Source organism: Bidens hawaiensis, unplaced genomic scaffold (assembly GCF_021521415.1).
Source record: "Bidens hawaiensis isolate Kalapana, Puna unplaced genomic scaffold, B.hawaiensis_p1.1 tig00032491_1, whole genome shotgun sequence".
In the NCBI taxonomy this organism is placed as follows: Eukaryota; Viridiplantae; Streptophyta; class Magnoliopsida; order Asterales; family Asteraceae; genus Bidens; species Bidens hawaiensis.
The window spans coordinates 8335-33677 of record NW_027495550.1 but is presented as its reverse complement, the minus strand read 5'-3'; the positions used below and the strand labels follow the sequence as shown (position 1 = coordinate 33677).

The following is a 25343-nucleotide window of genomic DNA, read 5'->3' as shown; positions in this document are numbered from 1 at the left end:
AATCCGTTGGTTAACCGATTATTAACCGAATTATGCTTATCCGTTTTAGAATAACAAAATTGACGACCTTATGTAACTGATGAATATTGAAATTTAAAAATTGCAACATTGGATAGAGTTTTGTTGTATCCTATAATTATATTTAAACTGGCTCATACTCGTACAAAGTTACATATAATTATAAATAAAATATATTAATTTTGACTACAAATATTGTATTTGTAATGAATAAAATATCTTAAAATTTATTTATCGTATTTCCACTTGATAAGATGAAAAAAAAAATTATTTTCATTTCCTTTGAACTTTAAAACACTATATTACATTATTTTCATTTCACTCCCTTTGTTTTCTCTCCTTGGTTTCATTTTCTTTGTTTTATTTTCTTTCATTTATTAGACTAAGGAACACAAAGTAAAATCATCAGAGTTATCACATGAGAGTGTCAACTATAGATTATTGTATGATGTTGGTTGAATGGTGATAGTGTACCGGTGGATAGTGGTGTTATTGGTAGAGTAATGAAAAAGGGTGGAGAGTTAGAGACCGAAAGGAACATAGAATTTAACCACGAAGTTTAATATGCCAAACGATTTAAATGTTAAACAAGTAAAACCATATGGATCAAAAGAGTAAGGCGATCTATTAAAATTAGTTAACTCTACAAGTTCAGCCCAATCACAAAGATTTAATAAAGCCTGCATATAATTTTGTTCCAGCTCACTTGATAGTTGATTCCATAGCTCATGTACTTGTACTTGTTTTTGTTACTAGTACAAACAAAACAAAAAATTGATAAACATACCATTATATTTTTAAGGCCACTCGATTATAATCAAAAGAGTTTAGTAATAATGATGTATAAATTGACACGAATCACATTTACCATTCATATCTCTAACTTTTTTTTATATATTAGCTATACCCTCATTTCATATTTATTAATGATTTCTTCACACGCCATCACATGACAATTAGCTATTACAATTTTTTGAGATTCTTTTTAGCTTATGTTATCATATGTTTTTTTTTTTTTCTAAAAGATACATTATCATATGGTCTTTGAATTTGTAGAATTATTTTTCTTTAAATGACTTACGTTTCTATCTTATTTATCCCTTATTTATTTAACCAATTTACATCTATGCCATAAACTTAAATACTTAATAGAATTATTAATTTAGTAATTATTTAATTTTGTTTTTTACAAATATTTTTCTTTATACTTTATTTTATACATTTAATTACTGTTTTTTTAACTTTTTTCTAAATTTCAATATAGTTATCAATTTAGTCATTTTTTATTTTCATTTCTAAGCATTTAGTAATTTTAGTTTTCTTTTTCATGCATTTAGTTATTCTTTTAATTTATATTTCTTGTAACTTATTATTAATAAAGCTAACTAATACCGTTTTCAATATTTTGTTATAATTTTTAATGAAAACAAAATTGTATTCAAAGTTAATTATTTGTTTCACATAACATTCACACATGCTTATATAAGTTTGTATTTTACCTCCATGTTTATAAACATGAATCTTTTTCTCATACATATAGGGCTGTTAAAAAAGCTCGTGACACGTTTGATAAAAGTTCAAATAAAACTAACTAAAAAACATAATTTGAAACAACCTGAGTTGACCATGACTTGGCTCGTTTAACTTCAAAATCAAACTCAAACTCAAACTCGAGCTCCAGACCACCCGAACTCAAGTCGTGAACAGCACACAAATGTACCCATATAAGGAAGGGCCAAGCCAAGCCCAATAGTTTCACTTAAATATAAAAGTAAAAAAAGAATCATCTAGGTCCGTTTACACAACTTGTGCGGCAACTAGGGTTATCGTCTTCTACACATACACACTCCTGCCTGCGTTCGTAGCTGACGGAAGCCCTAATTTCTTCGCTAAATCAACCAGATAAAACAACGGCCGACGATAACCTTACTCCGATCTACAATAGCTGGCGAAACCATGGCGGAAGTAATGTCAATGGAAGCTATAAGAGCTGAAGCCGCTCGTTTGAACATCGATTTATCTGCTGTTGATTGGAACTCCATTCGCCTCCCGCCCGGTGAAGACTGCGGCATCATTAGGTAGTTATAAATTAACCAAACGTTGATACATACACTGATTTATGTACTCGTATGGCCGATTGAATAAGTATTGTGTTGAAATTGTAATAATTCATGATGACGGCCGTTGAAACCCTAATAGTTTGCCGTTAATTGATTTATGTGTATTGTTTTGAGCTGAAAACCCTAATTTAAGTGATTACATGTATGCATATGGAGTGTTTAATTGCTTAATGATGCTTTACTTTTGGTGTTTGTTGTAAGCTTATTTGATGCTTGTGTATACAAGTGATTTTTAGTATGATGAGTTTTGAATATTTGTGTTTTGTTTTGTTTATTAATTTGTATCCTCTTTGTGTGTTTGAATTTAATAGTGATGATGAGGATTTAAATGAGGGGGATCAATTGGAGTTTGATGCTGGATTTGGGAGTATTATTGTTGTGGATAATTTGCCTGTTGTGCCTAGCGAAAAGTACGATAAGCTTGAAGGTGTGGTTCGTAAAATCTACAGCCAAATTGGAGTTATTAAGGAAAATGGGCTTTGGATGCCTGTTGATGAAGACACTGGTAAAACCCTAGGTTATTGCTTCATCGAGTACAACACTCCACAGGTATTTACAATTAAAAATTTAGTTTTTACTTTCTTATCAAGTCTTATATAATGTAATCTCTTTCATTGCTTTGTGGCTGTATCTTCTTGTAGGAAGCTGAGCTTGCCAAGGAAAAGACGAATGGATACAGACTAGACAGAGCCCATATATTTGCTGTCAACATGTTTGATGAAATTGACAAATTCATGAATGTCCCAGACGAGTGGGCCCCTCCGGAAATTAAACCTTATACACCAGGGGTAGGTTTTTGGGTGAAGCGTGAAACTTAATTTATTGTTTATGCCTTTTTTTGGCTATTATAAGATGTTAGTAAGATAGCTTGCAACTTAATAATGATGTTAATGTGTTGGTGTATTAATGCAGGAGAATCTGCAACGCTGGCTTACTGATGAGAAAGGTAGAGATCAGTTTGTTATCCGTGCTGGATCGGATACGGAGGTTCTGTGGAACGATGCAAGACAAGTGAAGGCTGATCCTGTTTACAAACGCCCGGTAAATAAAATACTTTGTCTTGGTATTTTAATTTATTTATTTTATCATGGAAAGGATTCTGATTATGTTGAATTGTATTTTTCTGCAGTTCTGGACTGAAAGTTTTGTGCAGTGGTCTCCGTTAGGGACCTACTTAGCCACGGTTCACCGCCAAGGTGCTGCTGTTTGGGGTGGTGCTACTACATTTAACCGTCTGATGCGATATGCTCATCCGCAGGTTAAATTCATTGATTTCTCTCCTGGTGAGAAATATCTGGTTACATATAGCAGCCATGAACCAAGCAACCCTCGCGATACCCATGTAAGAACGTTTTCTGCTTTATATAGTTTTGTATGATTTTATGTTGGTGGAAATTTCAACCTGTTTATTTGTAAATGGGTTGTATATGTAAGGCTTTATATCATAGTTATCAAATGCGCTAGGCGCACTCAAGGCGCGTAGGCCTTGCCTGGGGCCTAGGCACATTTGCAAAAAAAGTGAGGGCCTAAGGAAAAAAGCGCACTTAAATAAAAATTTAAAAATATATTATTTATATGAAAAATAATATTATTTTTTAAATAAAATAAAATAAAACTGTTATATAACATTTAATATCATCTAATTAGTACCAAAAGCTCTAAATGAGTCAAATGTAATTCCCATTTTTGAATAGCAAAGTTTATTATGTAATGCCTTTGACCTCTCCTAGATCTAAGTTTCAATAGCACTCCTTGCGTTTTTTTGCTCGACCTTTATCTTCTCATGTTCATGGCATAGACGATGCTGAAGCGCTTGCCTAGGAACTAGAAGCGCATTTATTGAGACTCGCCTGAAAATTGGGTCTAGGCACAAGAAGCGAGGGCTTTTAATAACTATGTTTTATACCTAATGGACCAAACTTTGTTCAAATGAGTTGAAAGTCATCTAACCTAGCATTAATTTTCTTAACTGTTTGGTTTCTTTATGATCAGAGGGTGGTGCTCAACATATTTGATGTTAGAACTGGAAAAGTAATGAGAGATTTCAAGGGAAGTGCTGACGAGTTTGCAATTGGAGGAACAGGAGGTTTGACAGGGGTTTCTTGGCCTGTTTTCAAGTAATTTTATAGTAGTCTTGCAAGTTCTTTCTTTTCTTTGTCTTGGATACGTGTTTTTCTGATGTTGACAATTGACATGCTTGTGATTTTCCAGATGGGGCGGTGGTAAAGAGGACAAATATTTTGCCCGATTGGGCAAAAATATGATTTCTGTGTATGACACAGAGACCTTTGGTCTTATCGACAAGAAATCCATCAAAGTTGACAATGTTATGGACTTCAGTTGGTCTCCAACCGACCCTATTTTTGCACTTTTTGTTCCTGAACTTGGTGGTGGAAATCAACCTGCAAGAGTAAGTGTTGATGGGCATCTTTCCTATTTTGAAGTTTCAAAATTTTATTATTTTTGAATAACAATTAACATGGGCTTATATGATATTTTTAGGTGAGTCTCTTTCAAATCCCGAGCAAAGTAGAGTTGAGGCAGAAGAATCTTTTCAGTGTTAGTGATTGCAAAATGTACTGGCAAAGTAACGGTGAATATCTCGCTGTCAAAGTTGATCGATACACAAAAACCAAAAAGAGCACATACACTGGCTTTGAGCTTTTCAGGATCAAAGAACGTGACATACCTATTGAGGTTTTTGAGCTTGACAACAAGAATGATAAGGTTATCGCATTTGCATGGGAACCAAAGGGTCACAGATTTGCAGTTATTCATGGTGATAGCCCGAGACCTGATGTTAGTTTCTATTCTGTCAAAGGCGGTAAGGTGTCAAAGCTCACAACTCTCAAGCAAAAGCAGGCGAATGCTCTGTTTTGGTCACCTAGTGGTCGTTTTATCATTTTGGCTGGCTTGAAGGGGTTCAATGGACAGTTGGAGTTCTATAATGTTGATGAGCTTGAAACTATGGCTACTGCTGAACATTTTATGGCAACTGACATAGAGTGGGACCCAACTGGGAGGTATTTTTAATCTTTAAAGCAAATTAGGGGCATTTTCATATGTACCCCCCTACAAACTTGGAAAGTATCATATATTTATACCCATGCAAAACTAAAAGTATGAACGTATCATATCTTCCCACAAAGTAGTTAAAATATCAAATATGTGCAACTTATTAAACACAGTTAAACAGTTTAATAAAAGACTATTTTGCTCTTCATTATTTTTATATCTATCTTTTGCTTCATTATTTTTGTATTTCTCTTCATTAACTTTAACTTCCATCTTTTTATATGTTTTCATCTTTATCTTAAATTTTTTTTAATGATAAGCATTAGTTTTTGCAAAATGTTAGATTGTTTATCATTCGATTATCATGCGATTATACTTGGTTTGGTTATCTTATTCGTAGCATACTTGTTCGACTATCTGCTGGTGAGAGAACGAAAGAGTAGACTGTGTTTCTGTATGCTCCTTTATCGTTGATAACTTGATATTGAAACATTCAAATAAAATTTAGGGTTTAAAAACGTATAATGGAAAGGGGTAGAATGATCATTTAGTGAAAATTAATTAAAGTTGGGTTATATGATATTTTTAGTTTTGGTTTGTAAATTAATTCTTAAATCAAATGTCTTGATGACATATTTTTTTATTTATATAAATAATTATGCATTAATTCTGTTATAGGTATGTTGCAACTTCAGTCACTTCGGTGCATGAGATGGAAAATGGTTTCAATATATGGTCATTTAATGGGAAGTTACTTTACCGAATTCTGAAGGATCATTTCTTTCAGGTAATGTTGCAAACTTGCAACTTTTTTTTTTTTTTAACTTTTGTAAATGATTATTAAAATGGTATATTACAGTTCTTGTGGAGGCCAAGGCCACCATCTTTCTTGAGCCCGGAAAAGGAGGAAGAAATTTTGAAGAATTTGAAGAAATACAGTAAGAAGTATGATGTGCAAGATCAAGATATTTCTGTGTTGTTGAGCGAGCAGGATCGTGAAAAGAGGAAGCAGTTGAAGGATGATTGGGAACGATGGGTGAACACGTGGAAGCAGTATCACGAGCAGGAGAAGATGGATAGGCAGATGCTAAGAGACGGTGAAGCTAGTGATGTGGAAGAGGAGTATGAGGCTAAGGAAGTAGAGGTTGAAGAGCTGCTGGAGGTTACTGAAGAGATCATTCAGGATGCCTGAAAAAGAGATTTTTTTTTATTTTTGTTTGCTAGTTGATGCTGTTGGCTATGTCAAGTCATGAATGCTTAATGCATGATTATGTTTACGCTGGATTTTGTGCTTCAGTTTGAAATTTTTGAATTTTGTGGTTTTGACGATTTCGCCGAGTGTCTTTTTGTTCCTGTGAATTTAGTTAGGATCTGTTCATCGGTTCCGGTAAATCTAGCACGCATCTTCTTTGAGGCTGCGCAGTACGCACCTGTAGGTTTGTTCCTTTTGGTGCTTTGCTTTGAATGGTCTGAGCCTTTGTGAGTGGCCTTGCCAAGATCCGACCTGGATTCGTTACCATGTCTCTTCAGTAAACATATAATTTAGCGTCAGGGAAATGCGCTATATCAAGTACTGTTATCTAACTAAGGATATAATCACTATTTGGGTTTTAAATTGTCTACATTCATTGTCTCACCAAAGAATAATAAAACATTAAACTTTAGTTTCATGTTCAAATCATATTAAATGTGTACTTGATAAAGTTTCTTATTCTATGATCATTTGCAATCATATATCAGTAGTAACAGTATCAGATATTATCTTGATATTACAGATACATCAATTTTTTGTTTATACCATCCACAGTAGACGTCACTGACACACGTGACAATTATTGTTCCAAGTCTTACGCACCCTAAACCAACTGAGTTACACGGCACAGTTATGGACTGTCATATGGGGAGGCAAGCACCATCCATTGTGGCATGGTTTAGGTGGTGTTGGAACTTAAGGTTTGTGGATAACAAGCTAATGACAGTAAAAAAATTATATAAACTTGTAAAAGGTTTTGTGAAATCAAAATTTTATAAAGTTATAAAAACTTTACAAAGTAGGCATCTTACTTCATAACAACAAAATTGAAGGTGGAGGTGCACAAAATACCCGGTTCCGGACCCGACCCAGTGTACCTGACCCGTAGCCGGTTCCGGACCCGACCCGCGGGTAGGACCAGGTATAGGATTTCTCCCCGGAGCCTTACCCGGAACTGACCTGGAACCGGTGTAATCGGAACCGGAAATACCCGGTCGAAACCCGACCCTACCCTACCTGAAAGCCGGAAAAAAAACTCGGTCAAATACCTGACTATACCGGTTCCCGGTTCCTAAAAATACCCGGTATGTGCACCTCTAATTGAAGGTATATACGATATAGATAAATGGGCTAACGGGTCATGTTCGGATTACATGGTTTTTAAATTACCCAAATAAACATATGTATGTTGTATTAGAATTTATATGATGTGCACTTGTGTTATTTAGAGTTATCTCCTAATTCATAGTTTATGGCAAAAGATCTAATACAATAATACCTTAACGTACAATAGGTACGCGAATCCTTTTTTTCACGAATCGATCCATGAAATCACATCCCAACATCTCGGAATTATCATTACATACCCAATTAATCATTGATTCACCGAAAAAAACATATTTGAATATTTAATCGATCAATTTTTTACTTTTTTTCATGAACCCCGTTTTGAGCGTTTTAGGTTTGGCCGAGCGTTTTTTAGCGTTTTAGTATTTTTGCCTTGTTTTTTTGACTTTGAGCGTCTCGCGTACTTATCGTACGTTAAGGCATTATTGTACAGTATCCCGGCCCCATAGTTTATATCTATCTTTAATATATTGTGAGGGTATCGTGCATTATAATAAATCAATTATCAACCAGATTGGAGCACATGTTTCACCAATATCTTTTATGGTATCAAAGCTAAAACTCTTAGTACAAACTCTCCCATTCTCATCTTTTTCGAAAACACTTGCAGCCGGCCCTGCCATCTTCGGTCGCTTTTCTTAAGCGATCACCACCCATCTTTCTTCTCCTAGACCTCGATTCCAATAACAAAACATGAACAAACTCCACTTGGCTCAACGTTACTAATATTCACAACTTCAAGATCCACTATATCGTGCATTCGGAGCCATTGATCACACCAAACCACAAAGACAAAACCGATGCTGATAAAACAAAAGCCAAAGCCGATCTGTAGGCCTGTACTGGCGTTATCGTACTCCAATGTATTTGCGGTACGATCTCCAACAATTTCTTGCAAACTATTTTGACACCCGGACACCACCATAGGGCACAGGCATGGTCAACCCTTGCCAACATCTTTCAGGACAACCACAATGCCCGTGCGGTGTTGTGTCTCAAACACAAGTTCAACAACAAACAAAACATGTTTTCCAACTTTAAAGGTTAATAAAATCAAAATAAAATGAAATAATTCCAATTACTTTTTTAACCAAACAAACGACACGTTTCTTAATTCGAAATTCCAACTAATTCCAAGAACCAAGCAGGAACTTAGAAATCACTAGAAATAAAAGATTCATACAGGATAATTGTTTCACTGTAAACTATAAGCCTGATGGCCCAAATAAAGAGATAGAAAGTAACTAAAAAGTAAGACAACAAGAGCCAAATTATTAAAGCTGGTAATAATAATATCTAACAATATCATAAAAGGTGGCTTCTTTTTGCAGGTTTGCTCATTGAAATGCCTATGCTTCAAGATGCAGGGTCGTTCTTCGGCTTCTCCTCCGCAACCGGGGGCAAAAGCAGAGCAAGACGGTCTTTGTACCTTTCGATTTTTTGTAGCCGCTCATTTCGTTTTCTGTAAATAACAACATGCATGCATTATTAACTTTTGAGAGGCAACGATTAAAACTAAGAAAGCATATACACATACCTCGCTCGAACCTTCTTCGCACGGTCAATGTGCAGTTGCAACAGCTCCTTGACAGACAAGTGATCAACATTCTCGGGCATCTGACACCAGATAAGGGCAAAATCGTCATTTGTTAGTGATAGTGAAAAGACATGGTACATAACATTAAGGCGTATAAATACCTCATCAATTTCCATGTCATCCTCCTTTGTTGCTTCGACCTTAGATGCAGGCAGTGGCTTCGGCAGAGACTTGACACAATCCGGATATTGTTGTGGCTGTCAATCAGACAATCATGCATCAGCATAACTTTTAATTCAGTAAAACACATAAATATTGAAGGGCATATTAGACATTTTTGGAAAGGCAAGCTCATGAGACATTATGCGCTCAGTTTGCGCCTGTGGAATGTATTTTGTTAAAAACTTATGCATGCCAAACTCTAGTCCTGTCTACACTTAACAAACAAACGTATCCAATATAATCTCACTCATAGCAAAGCTATTAGTAGGGTCTAAGGAGGGAGGGATGAGGCAAACTTTTCCTCTATCCCAGGGGATAAAAACAGATTGTATGAATAAATAAAAAGAATGTGATGCAGTTAAAGTGGTTAACCCCCATCATCCAATCTGAAATAAGGGACTCGGTTTTGAAACCAAGTGCCTGCTAGTTTTTGTTTTTGTTTTTGTTTTTATTTTTATTTTTTGTGTGGGTTCCTTTAAAAGGAGGGTTAGTCCCCGTCCCACCCTAACTCGACCGATCAATCAATCCACTGAATCAGTTCTCAAAGGCTGGAATTTAGATTATTTCATTCCCATATCTAAGGTAGCTGTCTGGATTACCACAATATTTTAAGGTAAAGATGTAAACAAAAATTTAAGACCTTTTTGTGTGTGATGTAATGCCTTACCCTATATCATAATATAGAATTATATGTTTTATATGTATTAATTTTAACATATTTAGCCGAATAAATTCAGTTTTTGACCCGTTTTGACTCGTCCATTTACTGCAATGGATTGGGAAATAGAATCTGTGCAAACTAAACGAGTACAGAGATCAGAATTAAGAGTTCATTTGACGATTAGAGTTTGTTCGATCAAACTCAATCCAACCCGAAAAATCTGTAAAATGAGTTGATAGACTTCAACGACCCATTAAAAAACCTGTTTGGCTCCACCACTGGTTGCAACACAACTTGATTTAATAAAGTGTATCTGAGTGATACGTTTGTGCACAAGGACACCGATTAAAGATGAAAAAAATTGCATACCTGTTTTTCAAATGCCTGTCCGTTTTTCAGCCACGAGCGGGATTGGGCATAAAGAGAAGTGCCCTCAGAAACTTGAACCTACAACATTCGGAAAAAAACACCAATTTAACCTATCTAGATAGATATAAGATAATCTTCAAGTGAGCAAAATAATTATAAAGCTTTCAAATTTGTGAACAGATGTCTAATGTAGCATATATGTTTATAACCAACAACATATACGGAAAAAAAAGTAATGTTACCTTCCTATCTCTGATAACAACGAAAGCATCGTCTCCATTCTTATCAGCAACTGATGATTGACCCACGACCTACAGATGATGCAACATTATGTACTAACAAACATCACAGCATCAAATAACAAATCGAACAAAAAATAAACTAGCAAGATCTAAATTTGACAAATTCAAAACTACCTACTTATATGCACGCTTCAAATCACAACTTTTTTAACAACCATACCTTTGGTCGATCGTTGGATTCATTCTCTTCCGGCGTTTGATTTAAATCAAACAGCTTTTTGATGACTTTTTGCTTGCCACTTCCGGCACCCTTAGATGAGTGCAATTGTCTATCCATGGCGTAAGAACTTATGAATAAACCTAGGTCTCAGTCTCCTATTCTTATATGGATTCGAAGATAATGTGATATCTTTTGCATTGATTACTAACTATATTTTTTTTTTCTTTTTGCACATCGCATTAAACACCCTTCCTAAATAATCATTTAATCATTCATTATAAAAAATGTGTTCCCAATTTTCTTTTAAATTTTTTTTAAACCTTACAAACGCGCTCCATCACCCATACAAAACCTTCCAAACACAAACCTCGTAAAAACATGAAGGGGGTGTTTGGATATGCATGTTAACTTACTACTCCATCTTTTTACCATTGGAAAGACTGAATTTTGACTTAAGATTACTGAGTCAAAGCAGTCAGATTAGACTGATTAGTAATGTAGATAAATGTGAACTAAATCCAGATATAATCACCTAGAACTATAATGCTAATTAGTAATTACTAATTACACCCCCCCCCCCTCAAACCGACACACGCAAATGCGGTAATTGATGCAATTTAGCAAATTAACTGATCATCAAGAATTAACATTTACCTAGATTCAAATTTAAAGTCAATCAAAGTATTAATTCTAGTCAACTTCGAACATAAACATAGAAAAAAATAATAAAAATCAAACCTTTGGGTGTGCAGAACCAGAACCCACGATCAAACCGCCACCGATAAGGGTTTGCTGCAAATGGGTGTTAACCAATTGATCGGAATTCGAAAACCCATGTGGCCGATTAACCGCATAAGGGTTGTGGTAGCCGGAGACAGGTCGAGGCGGGAAGCTGCTGCCGGAATTGGGCTGAAAAGGAGCTCCAGCCGGCGGTTGTTGTTGATGGATGGATCTTGAAGTGGGTTGTGTTGGCGGTGGAAAAGGGTGTTGTGGATTGTAATAGATTGATGGGTGTGAATGTTGTTTTGTGGGTTTCTGGTTCGCCATCGATTTCAAGAAATCGGCGGTAGCGGCGGTGGTGGTGGTTGTAGGGTTTGGCGGCGGTGGTGGTGGTGGTGGTGGTGATGACATTTGCAGTAGGGTTTTCAAGATTGCAAATTGATAGAGTGAAATTGGGGGTTATTGGATTATTGATTTGGTGTTCAAAGATGGAAAGGATGAGTTTAGCGGCTTCTTTGAAAAATAATAAGAATTCAAAATTATATCATTTTTTTTTCTTTTTTCAAGTTTTGAATTCCAATTTCATATATAAAATAGTGTTTTTCGTTTTTCGAGCGGATGATAAGTTGTGTTGATCATCTGGGTTCTTTGAAAGTATCTATGGTGTTTATCAGTTTTTCTGTTATTGGGTTCGTGATTTGCTGCTACTTTGGTGTGCTTCTTTCTTTCTTAAATGTTCAGATATGTTATCTTCGTCTCTCGTAGCAACGGGATCTTGATATCGAATTGGTAATTTCTTCAACGTTCTCAGACCCGCTGCTAGTTGCTTTTGGTTCTTCCGGTCGATCGATATGCTTAATTTCTTATCCTGTTATACCAGATGTAAATGTGTTTGATCTATGCGTGTTTATGTTTGCCTTTGGTATATTTGTACATTTTGATTTCCAGTGAAAGCTTACTTTTATCAAGCATGTCCTGAAATTAAGTCAAGAAAATAGTTAAACACACCGAGTTAATCTTGAGAGATGAAATTATATAACTTCAGAAGTTTTGACATATAAAGACAGTAACATCTTTAGCCTAAGCATGTAAAGCTATACATAGCAAAAGATGTTTTATTTTGTATCAAAATAAGTTCATAACTCACAAACACAATACACAGTGACGGAACAGACACAAGTAATGTATCAAGTATCAACTTCTTATGGATAGAAAACTAAGATTCTCAAATATTCAAGCTACATGACCGAATTAAGAAAAAATCTATAATAGTGTTAAGTCACTTTATTGTAATAAGATTCCAAATTTCTACATCATGAGTAACTATATAATAGTACGTTATTACAATGCATAAGCATATGCAATTTTAGTATATTAGCAGGAAAAATAACGTATAATTAGCCTGAATGCCATCATATACTAAAGTTTTAGGGATATAGTATCCCATATAAATTTTGGTTATTGGGTGATTGATTTGATCAAAGAGTTTTATATATATGAACGTATTCACATTTTTTATGATCATCGCTTTCTCTGATTTATGCTTTGCGTTACCCTTTTATAATAAAACTAGATCAACAATCTAGCCTAGATCTTTAATATGTTTGCATAACTTTAAACTTGTCAACTCATTTATTTGTATAAAACATTTTAGAGCTTTAGTCATTTTGTTTATTTACCAAGTATATGCTACGCTTCATGATAAATAAATGTCTATATTAGGTTTCTTCTTCAGAGTAAATATCAATTTTACCATATCACTTATAATAAACTTTATGTTTTTATTCATAAACATTCAATATTTTAATTATACACCTAGCTTTTGAAAAGATATGTATGATTATTTTTTATCAAGTTATGGCTATACCCTGATTAGGGTCTAAGCTAGTAATATAAAATATTTAGGCGAAATTCATACCTTGAAACACATATTTGAATGAAATGCCTAACCTTTGAACGAAGAACACTTCTATTTAGGGGTGTTAATCGGGTCAACTCGATCGAGTTTCGGGTTAATCGGGTTGGGTTAGTCGGGTTTTCCTTAAAAAAAATATCTAACCCGCAACCCGGCCCTATTAAGGTTCGGGTTAGTTGGGTTTGGGTTATTCGGGTCGGGTTAGTCGGGTTAATCGGGTTAACCATGTTACTTTATAATTTTAAGTTGTTTTATGTGTTTGTAACTTGTAGGTTGTAAAATTTCTCATTCCACTTAGTTTTCAATTTATTTTACAAGTATATCTTATAATTTCACATATAAACCTGTAAATGAACTGAACGAACATGAACAAAGGTGTCCGTATTCTTTCATTTAACTTTTAACGAACACGAACACGAACACTTAATCGAACAAATATTTTTGTTCATGATCATTCATTTATAATCTAAACGAAGAATTCACGAGCATAAATGAACATAATTAAACAAAGATAAACGGACATGAAGGAACATATGTGTACATACATTAACGAACACAAACATACATTATCAAACATAAATGAACGCATTTAAATAAACACATACAAACAACTATAAAACATATTAGGGCGATATAATTACTAAATGCAAATAATATTTAATAATTTTCTATTAATATGTAAACGAACATGAACGAACGTAAATAAACTTAAATGAACGATCATAAACAAACGTTCACAAACATAGATAAACAAGTAAAATATGTGTTCATGCTCGTTCGTTTATTTAAATGAACACAACATAAATGAAACATTATTGCATTTATAGTGCTTATTTCACCTTTTAATCATTGTATATAAAGTTAAGTATCGCCACTAATCGGGTTATTTGGGTTAACCCGAAACCCGACTTTTCCCAAAAATGAACCCCAAACCCGACCCTATTAATAATTCGGGTTGACCCGAATAACCCGATTAGTACATTTTGACCCGATTTAACCCGACCCGAATTTGCTTATTCGGGTTCGGGTCGGGTCAGGTTAATCGGGTTCGGGTATTTTGGACACCCATACTTCTATTAATTGACGGGTGTTAAAGGAAAACAACAGCGGTACTTCTACTACCTTGCACAAACTTTGAGACGCAAAATACCAACATGGGCTTTATTATTTAGCAACTAAACCATAAGAATAAATGACATATTTGACCTATCCCAATCCATCCTTCCCAATTTTGGGGGGTTCAAAACTTTAATCGAATCCCGACTCAAATATGGTTGGTTTAATTGGTATATGTATTTGGTCATCCGATATTAAGATTGTGAAATCTGCCTCTCATGATGGGCTTTTATAAAAACCTATGTCTGCTCAAAAAAGATAAAACCAATTATTGTGATGCATAAAAATTCATGGATTCAAAATATGTACAAAAAATATATGTTAAATCAAACATTGTAAGCAAATTAAAATATTTTGGTAATCATATGTATTGAAATGTGTATATATGTTCAAAAATCAAACCATACATTTTACTTATTAAGAGTTGTTCATACAAACAAACCAACAATGCTTACTTAAAATTAAGGGAACTAATGAACAAGAGTGATCCTAATTGTAAGAAACAAATAGTTATTTTAAATTCTATTTTACATTTCTATATGAAAAATCATCTTGAATGGTAAGAAACAAATACTCAAACTAATTTTAAAGTGTTGCACACGACCGAACAATTTGGACCAAACCTGTAGTTTCCAAAAAAAAAAACCCGATCAACAACCTTTCATGCTGTAGCCCTTACCACAACATCATCCAAATGCAGAAAGAAAAGAGTGATGAATAAGTGCACAATCAAGACTAAAAGATAAAAAGTACTATAGGTATCTTTGCGGACCACCAATTTTTCACACAAAACTTTTCACACACTAAAAAAGTGTGTAAATGATTGGTGGTCACATGAAATACTCCACCTACCTTTCACACACTACAAAAAGTGATATCATCATCACGACTTATAATGGATGTAAAAATCAATTTTCGTCCTCTTGGTTTAAGACAAAAAAAAAGTACCATGTCCGAAATGTACCACCAACCATTCTTACACTTTTTTGAGTGTGTAAAAGGTTGGTGGTCTCGTTGGAAGCTATAAGCCATTATAACTTAGTTTTAAATAAACTTGATTGTTATAGCTTAGGTTAAACCTAATACTTTCAAGGTTAAACCCCATCATACAGCTCAAAACTGATCGATTAAAGCTTTAAATTGATGATTAATTGGATGAATTTCAAAGTTTAACTGATGAATTAACTCCAATTTCAATTTCAATTCTTATCAAATAGCTAAATAGATTTGTGAACAAAAACCGACGACAGTGGATCGTGGGCAGAATTATTGGACGGTGACGGTGGATGGAATCGTTGGGCCAAATGTGGACGACGACCAACTTGTGTAGTTGTGATTTTAAGGTTAACATGTTTTTACTGAATTTAACATTGTAGAATGTCGTGTGCATGATGTAGGATAAGAAATTATTCTATTGGATTATTTACCATTTAATATATACTTTTGAAATCCATACCCAAATTTTTACATATTGTATCCCTCAAGATTAATTTAGTTAATATAATCAACCTTCAAGTTTCATTAACTACACAATTAACCCTCAACTTTCTAATACAACCACCCTCATGCTCCATTAAGTTATACAAACAATCCCATAATCTTTAAACGTGATACAAACCGATACCAAAACAAACCAAACCCATACCAACCGAGTCCACATCACGTCTCCACAACAACAAACGAGTATAGTAAAACCTAACCATGTGGGACCCACCAACCCATTGAATAGTATAGGAAGGAAGGGAGGAGTATTGATCCACGCTAGTCTTTATTATTATTCATTCATTATTCATCTCAAGAAGAGAAGACAGACACACCAAATCAAATGAAAGCCAAGCTGTAATCACATGGAGCTGTTTCTCTAAATGGGTCCTCTTCCTTTTTCTCTTTCTCTCTCTTCCTTCATACCCATCATCATCACCTAATTTCATTTTCTTTAAAAAAATTAAAAAAAAATAAAAATTCTATCTTTCTTTCTTTGTACCACCAGATCGATCATCCAATGGCCGATGATAAGGTATATTCATCTTTCCCTACAATTCTTCTTTGTTTTTCCCACAAGTTATTCTATTCTATTCTATTCTTGCTTCGATCTGTCGTCTAATTGTTCATCCAATCTTGGAAAAAGCTTCCTGCTTTATACATAAAGATTGATCTACCTTACTGGTTTTGTGATTTTGGAGTTAATTAGGTCAAGATTCAAGGTGGTTTGGTTACTGTAGATGTATTACTAAGTGGGGTTAGGGTTTCTTGATTTAGGGTTTCATGGATCTGTGTAATTTAGGGATCTTGTTGAATTTTGTTGGATCAGTGATGTGTTATATGGCTTTGATTTTATTATTATTGTTATTATGCTTCTGTTAAAATCTGGTTACATTTGGTTTTGTTGAGCTGATTTGATGTTATTTAGTTTATTTTTTTTCTGTATATATTTAAAGATCATGAACCTAGTTTGGTTCTGTTTGAAGGGCAAATCTTTTATCTTGAAAAAGTACTAAAAAGTGGAAGAATTTGACATTTTGATGATGATAAACTTCATAGGTGAAAAGAATAATTACTTATTACTTGTAATGTCGTGTTTAGTTTTGTTAAAACTTAAAAATCCGATCTTTTGGCGTGTAATTTGCATAAATGTTGGTAATAAGTTGTTGAACATATTTTCTTGATAAACGGTGTAGGAAATGTCGACGAAGGTTGTTGATGGAAACGGAGCTGAAACTGGTCACATCATATCTACCACAATTGGTGGTAACAATGGAGAACCAAAGCAGGTATGTTACAATATTAAAAATAATAAATATCGTTTAGCTGACGATTTATTAATTGTGCGTAACATTATTACTTGTGTAGACGGTCAGTTACATGGCAGAGCGTGTGGTAGGGGCCGGATCGTTTGGAATAGTTTTCCAGGTAAACGTTAGCTTCGAGAGTTCAAGCTCATATAGAGTTTAAAAAATTACATCTTTAATTTTAACATGAATATTTTTATTTCAGGCGAAATGTTTAGAAACCGGAGAAACTGTGGCTATAAAAAAGGTTTTGCAAGATAAACGATACAAGAACCGTGAATTACAGTTAATGCGAACAATGGACCATCCAAACGTGGTGTCATTGAAGCATTGTTTTTATTCAACAACAAGCAAAGATGAGCTTTTTTTGAACCTGGTGATGGAATATGTTCCCGAGACGATTTTTAGAGTTTTAAAGCATCACAATGATGCACGCCAACGGATGCCTCTCATCTATGTCAAACTTTACACATATCAGATTTTTAGAGGGTTAGCATACATGCATATGGTTACTGGAGTATGCCACAGAGACTTGAAGCCCCAGAATGTCCTGGTAAGAACATATACTTTTTTTATTACTTGTTATTATGTTTTAAATCAGTAGTTCTCATTCGTTTTATTGTCTTTTTTGTCATAGGTTGACCCTGTTACTCACCAAGTCAAGATTTGTGACTTCGGAAGTGCAAAAATGCTAGTATGTCTATCCTTTCTCACAGATCTGAGATATTTCTAGATTTTAGGCTCAAACCGAACAAAAAATCAAAAATTCGACTTTTGAGAACCATTTGGTTTCGGTTTTTGGGGTTTACATCGGGTTCAGTTTTACCATTTGGGCTTGAAAACTTTGGGTCAAAAATTTTTGTTAACTAATAATTAATCCAAAATTACACATTTGGTCCTAAAAGTTTTGGGCTAAACCATTTATTATTGCTCCATAAATTACTTAAAATTTGTTTTTTCGGTTACAGTTCGGGGTTTTTTTTTTCTGGGTTCTAGATTATAGCAAAACCGAAAAGTTGGTTTTTTAAGAAACATAAAACCGAACCGCCGGTTCTTTAGTTGTTTGGTTCCGTAGGTTATTCTGGTTACGATTCAGTTATTTCGGTTTTGCCCACACCCCTATAATGTACATGATTATAGATTTGTAGCAATCCAAACCATAAATTTTGTTAACTCGAGTCATGGCCATTCTGATATTTTTGTTTTCATAATTTACATCTGACCATATTTATATTTCTGTCATGTCAGGTGAGGGGAGAAGCAAATATATCATATATTTGCTCTCGGTTTTATCGTGCACCAGAACTTATCTTTGGTGCGACAGAGTATACAACCTCGATTGATATATGGTCGGCTGGTTGCATTCTTGCTGAACTTCTTTTGGGGCAGGTTGGCATTTTCTGTGACTGTTAATATAAAGTCATCATATAAGACCTAAACAATAAATATATTGAAAATTTTCTGGTTATTCTTATTTTTTAGCCACTATTTCCTGGAGAGAATGCAGTCGATCAGCTTGTGGAGATTATTAAGGTTTTGGGCACACCGACTCGTGAAGAACTTCGTTGTATGAATCCAAACTACACTGATTTTAGGTTTCCTCAAGTAAAGGCTCACCCTTGGCACAAGGTACAAGTTTATTTATTTATTATGATTTTAAAGTTACCAGAATGATATAATATAATCATAACAATTAATTGGCCATTTTATCTTGTTATAGGTGTTTCATAAGCGGATGCCTCCTGAGGCAATTGATCTCGCTTCACGGCTCTTGCAGTACTCTCCAAGCCTTCGCTGCAATGCTGTGAGTTTCACTAATCAACTAATCCTATTGTTTATGGATCACACGTTTCAAAATATGGAATTTAACTCTTTTTTTTTTAATTAACGATACAGCTTGAAGCCATAGCACATCCTTTCTTCGATGAGATTCGGCAGCCTAATGCTCGTTTACCAAATGGTCGACCGTTACCACCTCTATTCAACTTCAAACAAGAGGTAGGTACACGGTATATGTCTATATATATAGTTAGTTTACTCTTGAGACATGCCTTTTATCTTGCACCTTTAATTAGATATAATTAATATGCATAGTCGCATTCATGGAATTTGGTCTAAACACTAATGGCGCACCCTCATACTGAGCTATCCTAATTAATTGCAACTTTGCAACTTTTTTCTCTTCAAAGGACACTTTTTTGTGTGTGTTTTGATAAAGTTTTTGCTTTACTTCATTAAAGTTAATTTGGCGAGCCACTTTTTTGGACCACTAATTTGGACAAATGTAATTATATACCAACTTTGGTCCAATTTGTGAGGTTAATCATTACTAAATTAACAAATCCAAAATTAGTTTAACCTCCTAATTTGCTTTATACAAAAAAAAATAACATTTTTAATCGTATCTTATGCACAAACATTTATAAAATGGATAATGAGTATTGTTACCGATGGATTTACTGTGTTTATGGTGCAGTTGTCTGCAGCATCTCCAGAGCTTGTGAACAGGCTAATTCCAGATCATGTGAAGAGGCAAATTGGTCTGCAAATTGTGCCTCCTGCTGCGGTGACATAATAATATACATGTATAGAGCTCTGTTGTGGGATTTCAGTCGATGAAGCGGTGGCATCGTATCTTCTTTCATGACCACAAGTACAGACTTAAGGTTATCTTGTTCCCTCTCTCTAGACTGGCCAATAGGAGAGATGAAGTAAGGCCATTTTCTTTATAGTATGATGGGCCCAAGTGTAGTAGTAAAAAGTAGTAGAAGAAGAAGATGAACAAGGCAGAAGAACCAAAGACTAAAGTTTTGGCTGTCTGTAAACAAACAAACAAATCATGTCATCATGGGAGGAGATGTTTCTTTTTTTTTACTTGTGTAATTCGTCGTTATGTAGTTGTATTGTGTTTTAACTTGGTGTTTGTGTAAATGATAACACCTATTTGACTTGCTTTCAAAACATTTGCTTGTTTAGAGTCTTGCTATGTCGTGCAGTTGTCATACCTTAACGTCCTTATTATGATTGTGGTTTACTGGTTTTGTCATGTTTTAAAGTGCTAAATATGTAACAAATTAGTTCTTAAAAGATTGGACACTATTTAAGAGTTACAATCAAATATTCCATGAGTCATGATTTGAAGTATTAAATTTTAAATATTTTTCATATATTAATAAATTTATTAGAAAATCTGTCCTGGCATTTTGCTACTCACCTAATAGCCATCAATGGCTTCATACCTGTCAATAGTTGAATAAAAAACAAGCTACAATTGTCGTTGATTTAAAATCTATAATGTTCATATCATTACAGTAGAGAGCAAGTAGTTAGACAATGAAGGCTGGTTTGAACAAATATTATGAGCTGTTGTGAGTTGTCACACTTTTGAACTGGATTGTTAAGTGTTATATGAGGTACTTTGGACACATATGGAAGCATCTTAAGGTATACCAGAATATAGGGGGTAAACAAGCCGAGCCGAGCCTAGCTCCTCTTGTTTAGCTTAACATAGCTCAAGCCCGGCTCATGAAAAAAAATCGAACTTGAAGTAGGCTCAGACTTGGCTCATTTAAATCAGTAGATTACTCATATACAAATAAACTTTTCTTAACAGGTTCTCTATCCTCTCTTTAATTATATTATTTATACACATGTATTATTATTATTATTAGTATTATATTTAATTATGTTTTTACCATAACTATATGTATATATGATATATAGTTATATTAAATAAAAATAATATATGCATAACATGATGTTCTTTTTGACTCACGAGTAGCCAAGCCTACTTAAACCAATATAAACTTCAGGATTGCTTATTTTTAGACTCAACCCCATTTAAGCTTGACTTTGTTCATGACATATCATAATGAACTAAACATTTATATGTCAGCCCTCAACAGGTTCAGGTATTAAAATGTGGGCGACTCCGTCACCGACCTCCTTAAGTGCATAACGCGCATACATATATTAGTGTTTAATAACATACAAGAAGCAGTCATGCGCTTGTTAATTCTAAATCCCATACACCAAAATTTCATTTCTACCCAAATAAATATTGCAGCACACACACAAGCAAAGAGAGTTTGCTCCTTACAACCCATTAAAACCACCTATCACACCAGCACTAAAACCACTAGCAAATTCACAAACAATTTTACTGTTACTGTTCTTTCCAAATCTTACCAGTAACCCTCAGCTTCAGTTCCTTCCTGTCACCTCCAGAAAAGAAAAGTGCCATGTTTCTCTGAATAATCAGACCATCAAAGCTATCCCGAACCTTCCTGTGGCTGTCTCGAATGCTTCTTGGGACTCCTTGCCACGTCATCTTCCTCCCGTTCCCTCCAACCTCCAAACTGTAGCTGTAGTTCTTCGCCTCGTCATCATCCCCCATAAATCTCAAGAAAGCGATATAAACGGGTGCCATTCCCAGCTGTAATGCCTCAAAATGGAGACAGAAGTATTGACCATAGCAACTAAACACCTGGAATGTCGGCAAAACAAGATCTTGAATTATTCTTGCATTAATAAATGCAATTTTGACTCAACAGTTGGCTCATGTTTCATTAAGGTTGTAAACGATCCAAGCCAGTTTGGGCTCGGCCTCGAAGCTAAATGGGCCGGCTAGGCGTGTATACTCTAACGAGCTAAAGAGCCGAGCTCAAGTCGGCTCGTTAGTTTTTTATTACTTTTTTACACTTATTAATAAAATAGAAGACAAAATATTAATTTTTAACATACACATAATGCCAAAATTATATACTAGAGAATTTACAATATTAAGTGTGTTATTTTTGCTTTCCTCTTTTTTAGTTTTTTTACCAACTTATTTAAAGATTAAGAGACAGATTCAAAATAATATATGAATTACAGTTTTTTCAAATATTTTTATATGTTACTATTATAATTATATAAAAAATATTTTAAATATGGGGTTTAATTTAAACGAGCCAATCACGTGACCTACAAGCCGACCCTGTCTCAGGCTCTGCCCGTGCTTGATCATCAACTAAATGTCTAAACTACCCTTAAAAATCGATATAGATAAAGATAAACAAACATACCGTAAGCATCCATGTTGCATTCTCAACCTCATGAGGGTTTGATTTGACATACCGATGATTAAAAGTACTGCCATTATGCATGTCAACTTTATGCCCGTCTTTTAAATGGGCCACAAGATAAGGGATATCACCAATAACAGTGCACTCTGAACCCGCATAAGGACAGTTATAGGGCCGGAAAATACATTGAGATTCATGTTTTAACTTGCTGTAATACGGATAGATTCCGAAACACCCGTAGCTCTGATATTTACACGGAAGTTCAAGAGACGCAGCCACCTTTTCGAGTGCTAGACATCTAATGTTTCCTAGTTCGTGTCTGCATGTTGGACAACGGTTGTGCACACGCGGTTTGCAACCAGAACATAATGTGTGACCATTTGAGCACTACAACAAACAGAAAAGTATCAGTTTACAATTTTTCTAAAAAACCATTTAATAAAAATGTGAGGTAGATTACTGACCTGGTGAATAGGAGGGTACATGGCATTCAAGCAAACCGGACACTCCAATAGGTCACGCACACTGCTAGTGGCGAGTTGATTAGGTTTTAAAGCGTTTTGCACCGAGTCGTGAGCGTGTACATGTTCTATTACATCCATTGCATCTTCTAGTTGAGGAGGGTCAATAACCTCGGGATTATCTCGCAAGTCGTCATAATAAGATATTGATGACATGATTCCTCTTCCGTTCATATATGCCAACAAAACAAACAATGTTAGATAACATACTTATATCATCCAACAAGTATAATAAGATCACATTAATCTAGTGAACATAGTAGCATGATAGGTCATCATGATGATCAAATTTCAATGTCTACCTAACAGTCAAGCCTTAGAACATGACTAAAACATGTATAAGAAAACCACTAATCAATCATTCAAGCATATAGAATTCACTTAATAGCAAAATTCACAAAACAATCACAATCACATAAAAAAAACCCAATTTTCCAATTTCATAAGCAAGATTACAAACCCTTAACCAATAACATTTGTCCCAAACTTAAAGATTACAAAAAACACAAAATTTAACAAAACCCACAACTCCAAATTTGAAAAAAATACAAACCCACAAACCCCACAAACAATATCCAATATCAAACACTTGGTGTGCATACTTCACCAAACACAAAAACCCACAATCAATCAGTCGAAAAATCAAAACTTTAGAGCGATTGAGAATACACAACCGACAGATTGAATGATATAATAAAGGGGTACCTGTAATTGAACCCAAAATTGGGGGAATTGGGTAAGAACCCTAATAAATGCCGGAGAAAATTGAATGCGGTGTGAATAATAATGGAATAATAATATAAGAATGGATTCAAATTAAAGGGTTGGGTATTCAAGAGGAGCGTCAAGCGTGTGCAGTGAGGACAGAAGGATTAGTTCTCGAGAAAATACAAAGAAACAAGAGTATGCTTGACGATGGTGGGACCCAACACCGATTCAAACTTCAAACAAAACAAACCAACAAACCTTGGCTTCTTGTCTTATTTTGGTTTTATATTCAATTTTTTTTTTAACAACAAATAAAACCCGGTTATATGGGGTAACCTACAAAACAAATAGAGACTTGAAACATGGATGATTCTAGATAGCGTTTGGTAGCTAAGCACACTAACTCCTGTTTTGAGAAAAACCCGCCTCCTGCAAAATGTTGTAATAAAACAGGTTGGGATAGGGTATAAACTTGAAACCTTGCACCCTTTAACCTAAATCTTCATTTTCTTTCCATGTCGTCTAGGGATGTCAATGAAACCCGTACCCCATGGGAAAGCCTGAAATCCGACATAAAATGGGACGAGTAATAGTTTCGAAATTTTTCATGAGTTTGGGATTTGTAATATACCTAATTACCCGACCCGATAACATTGACCCATTTTCCCGATTATATACTCGGTGCACCCGACATAACATTTTCAATATTATATATATTTATGTATAATACATTCTACATATATTATTTGTTGAAACTTGTTTTTGACCATTATTTGAAACATTTCAATTTTATGATAATCATTGTTTGTACTTGATTCGTTATATTTTGTCAATCCGATAGAAACCCGATGAGTTTCGGGCCAGATACACCTGACGAGTATCTTGTTAAAACCTGATAGGAAACCCGAAACCCGACGGGTAATTACCCGATTAAAACCCGATGGGTTTGGGACATGCTTAAAACAAGCTTTAATAATCGAGTATGAGTTTGAAAATACCTAAACCCTATTCATTGTAATCCCTAAATTATCGTCGGATGAGCTAAAGTTCAATGTTTGTTATTTGTTAAATATATATTATTGTTGTTTTTTAAAGTTCGGTCAAATGAATTGCGATGGATGTTCATTATTGTAATAAGCGAATGGGGAAAAAAACAATTTTGTGGGTGTCGAAGCATGAAATGAATCTGACCTGATCCATGACGATGTTTCCACGGATTTTCGAGATGAACGAATCTCGTCTTGATCTTCTTCTCCAGTTGCTTGAGACCTGCAATGGTTTTTCGGGGGTGTGGAGGCGACTGCTAAGAAATCTCAAAGATCTCTTGTTTACAGATACAAAAAAGTGGTGGTGGCTCTTATTGAGCATGACCTCTAATAAGGAGGTGGAGATCTCCTTATATAGAGAGCCTCATGGCCACCATCATGGTACCCTAATGGGCCTAGCCCAGTTAGGGTTACCTCCACAAAACCCCCTCAGCCCAATAACATTGTATTAGTCCATATAATAAAATAAGCCAAACATAATAAATTTAGGGTCGTAAAACCGGGTTTAGCACCATACCCCTACAAGCCCCCCAAGTCCAGCGTTGTTCCTGGGCGCGCAAGCGTCTAGGTGGAGCGCTGGACTTTATGAGGTGTGTTAGGCCATGAGGCGGTTTTTTCCCTTTTCTTCGGCCTTGTCTTTATTGTCTTTGAGTTTTGGGAGGTTTTCTTCATGATGGT

The 25343-nt window shown here is 34.8% G+C and overlaps 4 protein-coding genes across 5 annotated transcripts; 2 read left to right on the top strand and 2 right to left on the bottom strand.

Moving 5' to 3' along the window:
- The first annotated feature begins 1822 nt into the window (after positions 1–1822).
- On the top strand, positions 1823–6482 carry LOC143583682 (eukaryotic translation initiation factor 3 subunit B-like). Its single transcript, XM_077065922.1, has 10 exons — positions 1823–2096; positions 2450–2687; positions 2780–2926; positions 3051–3179; positions 3268–3480; positions 4131–4255; positions 4350–4548; positions 4641–5161; positions 5832–5940; positions 6013–6482. The coding sequence occupies exons 1-10, from the start codon at positions 1975–1977 to the stop codon at positions 6343–6345; spliced, it is 2136 nt and encodes a 711-aa protein (XP_076922037.1). The 5' UTR covers positions 1823–1974; the 3' UTR covers positions 6346–6482.
- A 2194-nt stretch (positions 6483–8676) lies between these two features.
- LOC143583681 (uncharacterized) lies at positions 8677–12047 on the bottom strand. The gene is made up of 6 exons (XM_077065921.1): positions 11523–12047; positions 10565–10633; positions 10323–10400; positions 9232–9327; positions 9071–9150; positions 8677–8995 (listed from the first exon to the last, which is right to left on the bottom strand). The coding sequence occupies exons 1-6, from the start codon at positions 11913–11915 to the stop codon at positions 8890–8892; spliced, it is 822 nt and encodes a 273-aa protein (XP_076922036.1). The 5' UTR covers positions 11916–12047; the 3' UTR covers positions 8677–8889.
- Positions 12048–16350: 4303 nt separating this feature from the next.
- On the top strand, positions 16351–20287 carry LOC143583678 (shaggy-related protein kinase eta-like). 2 transcript variants are annotated; one of them, XM_077065918.1, is made up of 10 exons: positions 16351–16552; positions 17214–17306; positions 17386–17445; positions 17530–17877; positions 17962–18018; positions 18573–18713; positions 18807–18953; positions 19045–19128; positions 19221–19322; positions 19801–20287. In XM_077065918.1, the coding sequence occupies exons 1-10, from the start codon at positions 16538–16540 to the stop codon at positions 19897–19899; spliced, it is 1146 nt and encodes a 381-aa protein (XP_076922033.1). In that variant the 5' UTR covers positions 16351–16537; the 3' UTR covers positions 19900–20287. The 2 variants fall into 2 exon arrangements, with proteins under 2 accessions (XP_076922033.1, XP_076922034.1); XM_077065919.1 differs by lacking the exon at positions 16351–16552 and adding an exon at positions 16558–16739.
- Positions 20288–21293: 1006 nt separating this feature from the next.
- On the bottom strand, positions 21294–23884 carry LOC143583680 (E3 ubiquitin-protein ligase DIS1-like). Its single transcript, XM_077065920.1, has 4 exons — positions 23617–23884; positions 22855–23072; positions 22391–22777; positions 21294–21810 (listed from the first exon to the last, which is right to left on the bottom strand). Exons 2-4 carry the CDS (start codon positions 23065–23067, stop codon positions 21490–21492), a joined length of 921 nt encoding a protein of 306 aa, XP_076922035.1. The 5' UTR covers positions 23068–23072; positions 23617–23884; the 3' UTR covers positions 21294–21489.
- Positions 23885–25343: the final 1459 nt, after the last annotated feature.

Bases quoted from the DNA above. Each gene is read 5' to 3' on its own strand.
- LOC143583682 (XM_077065922.1), top strand. From the start codon at position 1,975: ATGGCGGAAGTAATGTCAATGGAAGCTATAAGAGCTGAAGCCGCTCGT. The intron at 2,097-2,449 runs GTAGTTATAAAT...TGAATTTAATAG, and splicing joins GAAGACTGCGGCATCATTAG to TGATGATGAGGATTTAAATG. The intron at 2,927-3,050 runs GTAGGTTTTTGG...GTATTAATGCAG, and splicing joins TTAAACCTTATACACCAGGG to GAGAATCTGCAACGCTGGCT.
- LOC143583680 (XM_077065920.1), bottom strand. From the start codon at position 23,067: ATGTCATCAATATCTTATTATGACGACTTGCGAGATAATCCCGAGGTT. The intron at 22,778-22,854 runs GTCAGTAATCTA...TGTTTGTTGTAG, and splicing joins TGTACCCTCCTATTCACCAG to TGCTCAAATGGTCACACATT. The intron at 21,811-22,390 runs GTATGTTTGTTT...CCGACATTCCAG, and splicing joins ATGCAACATGGATGCTTACG to GTGTTTAGTTGCTATGGTCA.
- LOC143583678 (XM_077065918.1), top strand. The intron at 19,129-19,220 runs GTGAGTTTCACT...TTAACGATACAG, and splicing joins CAAGCCTTCGCTGCAATGCT to CTTGAAGCCATAGCACATCC. The intron at 19,323-19,800 runs GTAGGTACACGG...TTTATGGTGCAG, and splicing joins TATTCAACTTCAAACAAGAG to TTGTCTGCAGCATCTCCAGA.
- LOC143583681 (XM_077065921.1), bottom strand. From the start codon at position 11,915: ATGTCATCACCACCACCACCACCACCACCGCCGCCAAACCCTACAACC. The intron at 9,328-10,322 runs GTATGCAATTTT...TCTGATTGACAG, and splicing joins GACAGGCATTTGAAAAACAG to CCACAACAATATCCGGATTG. The intron at 8,996-9,070 runs GTATGTGTATAT...TGTTATTTACAG, and splicing joins GCGAAGAAGGTTCGAGCGAG to AAAACGAAATGAGCGGCTAC.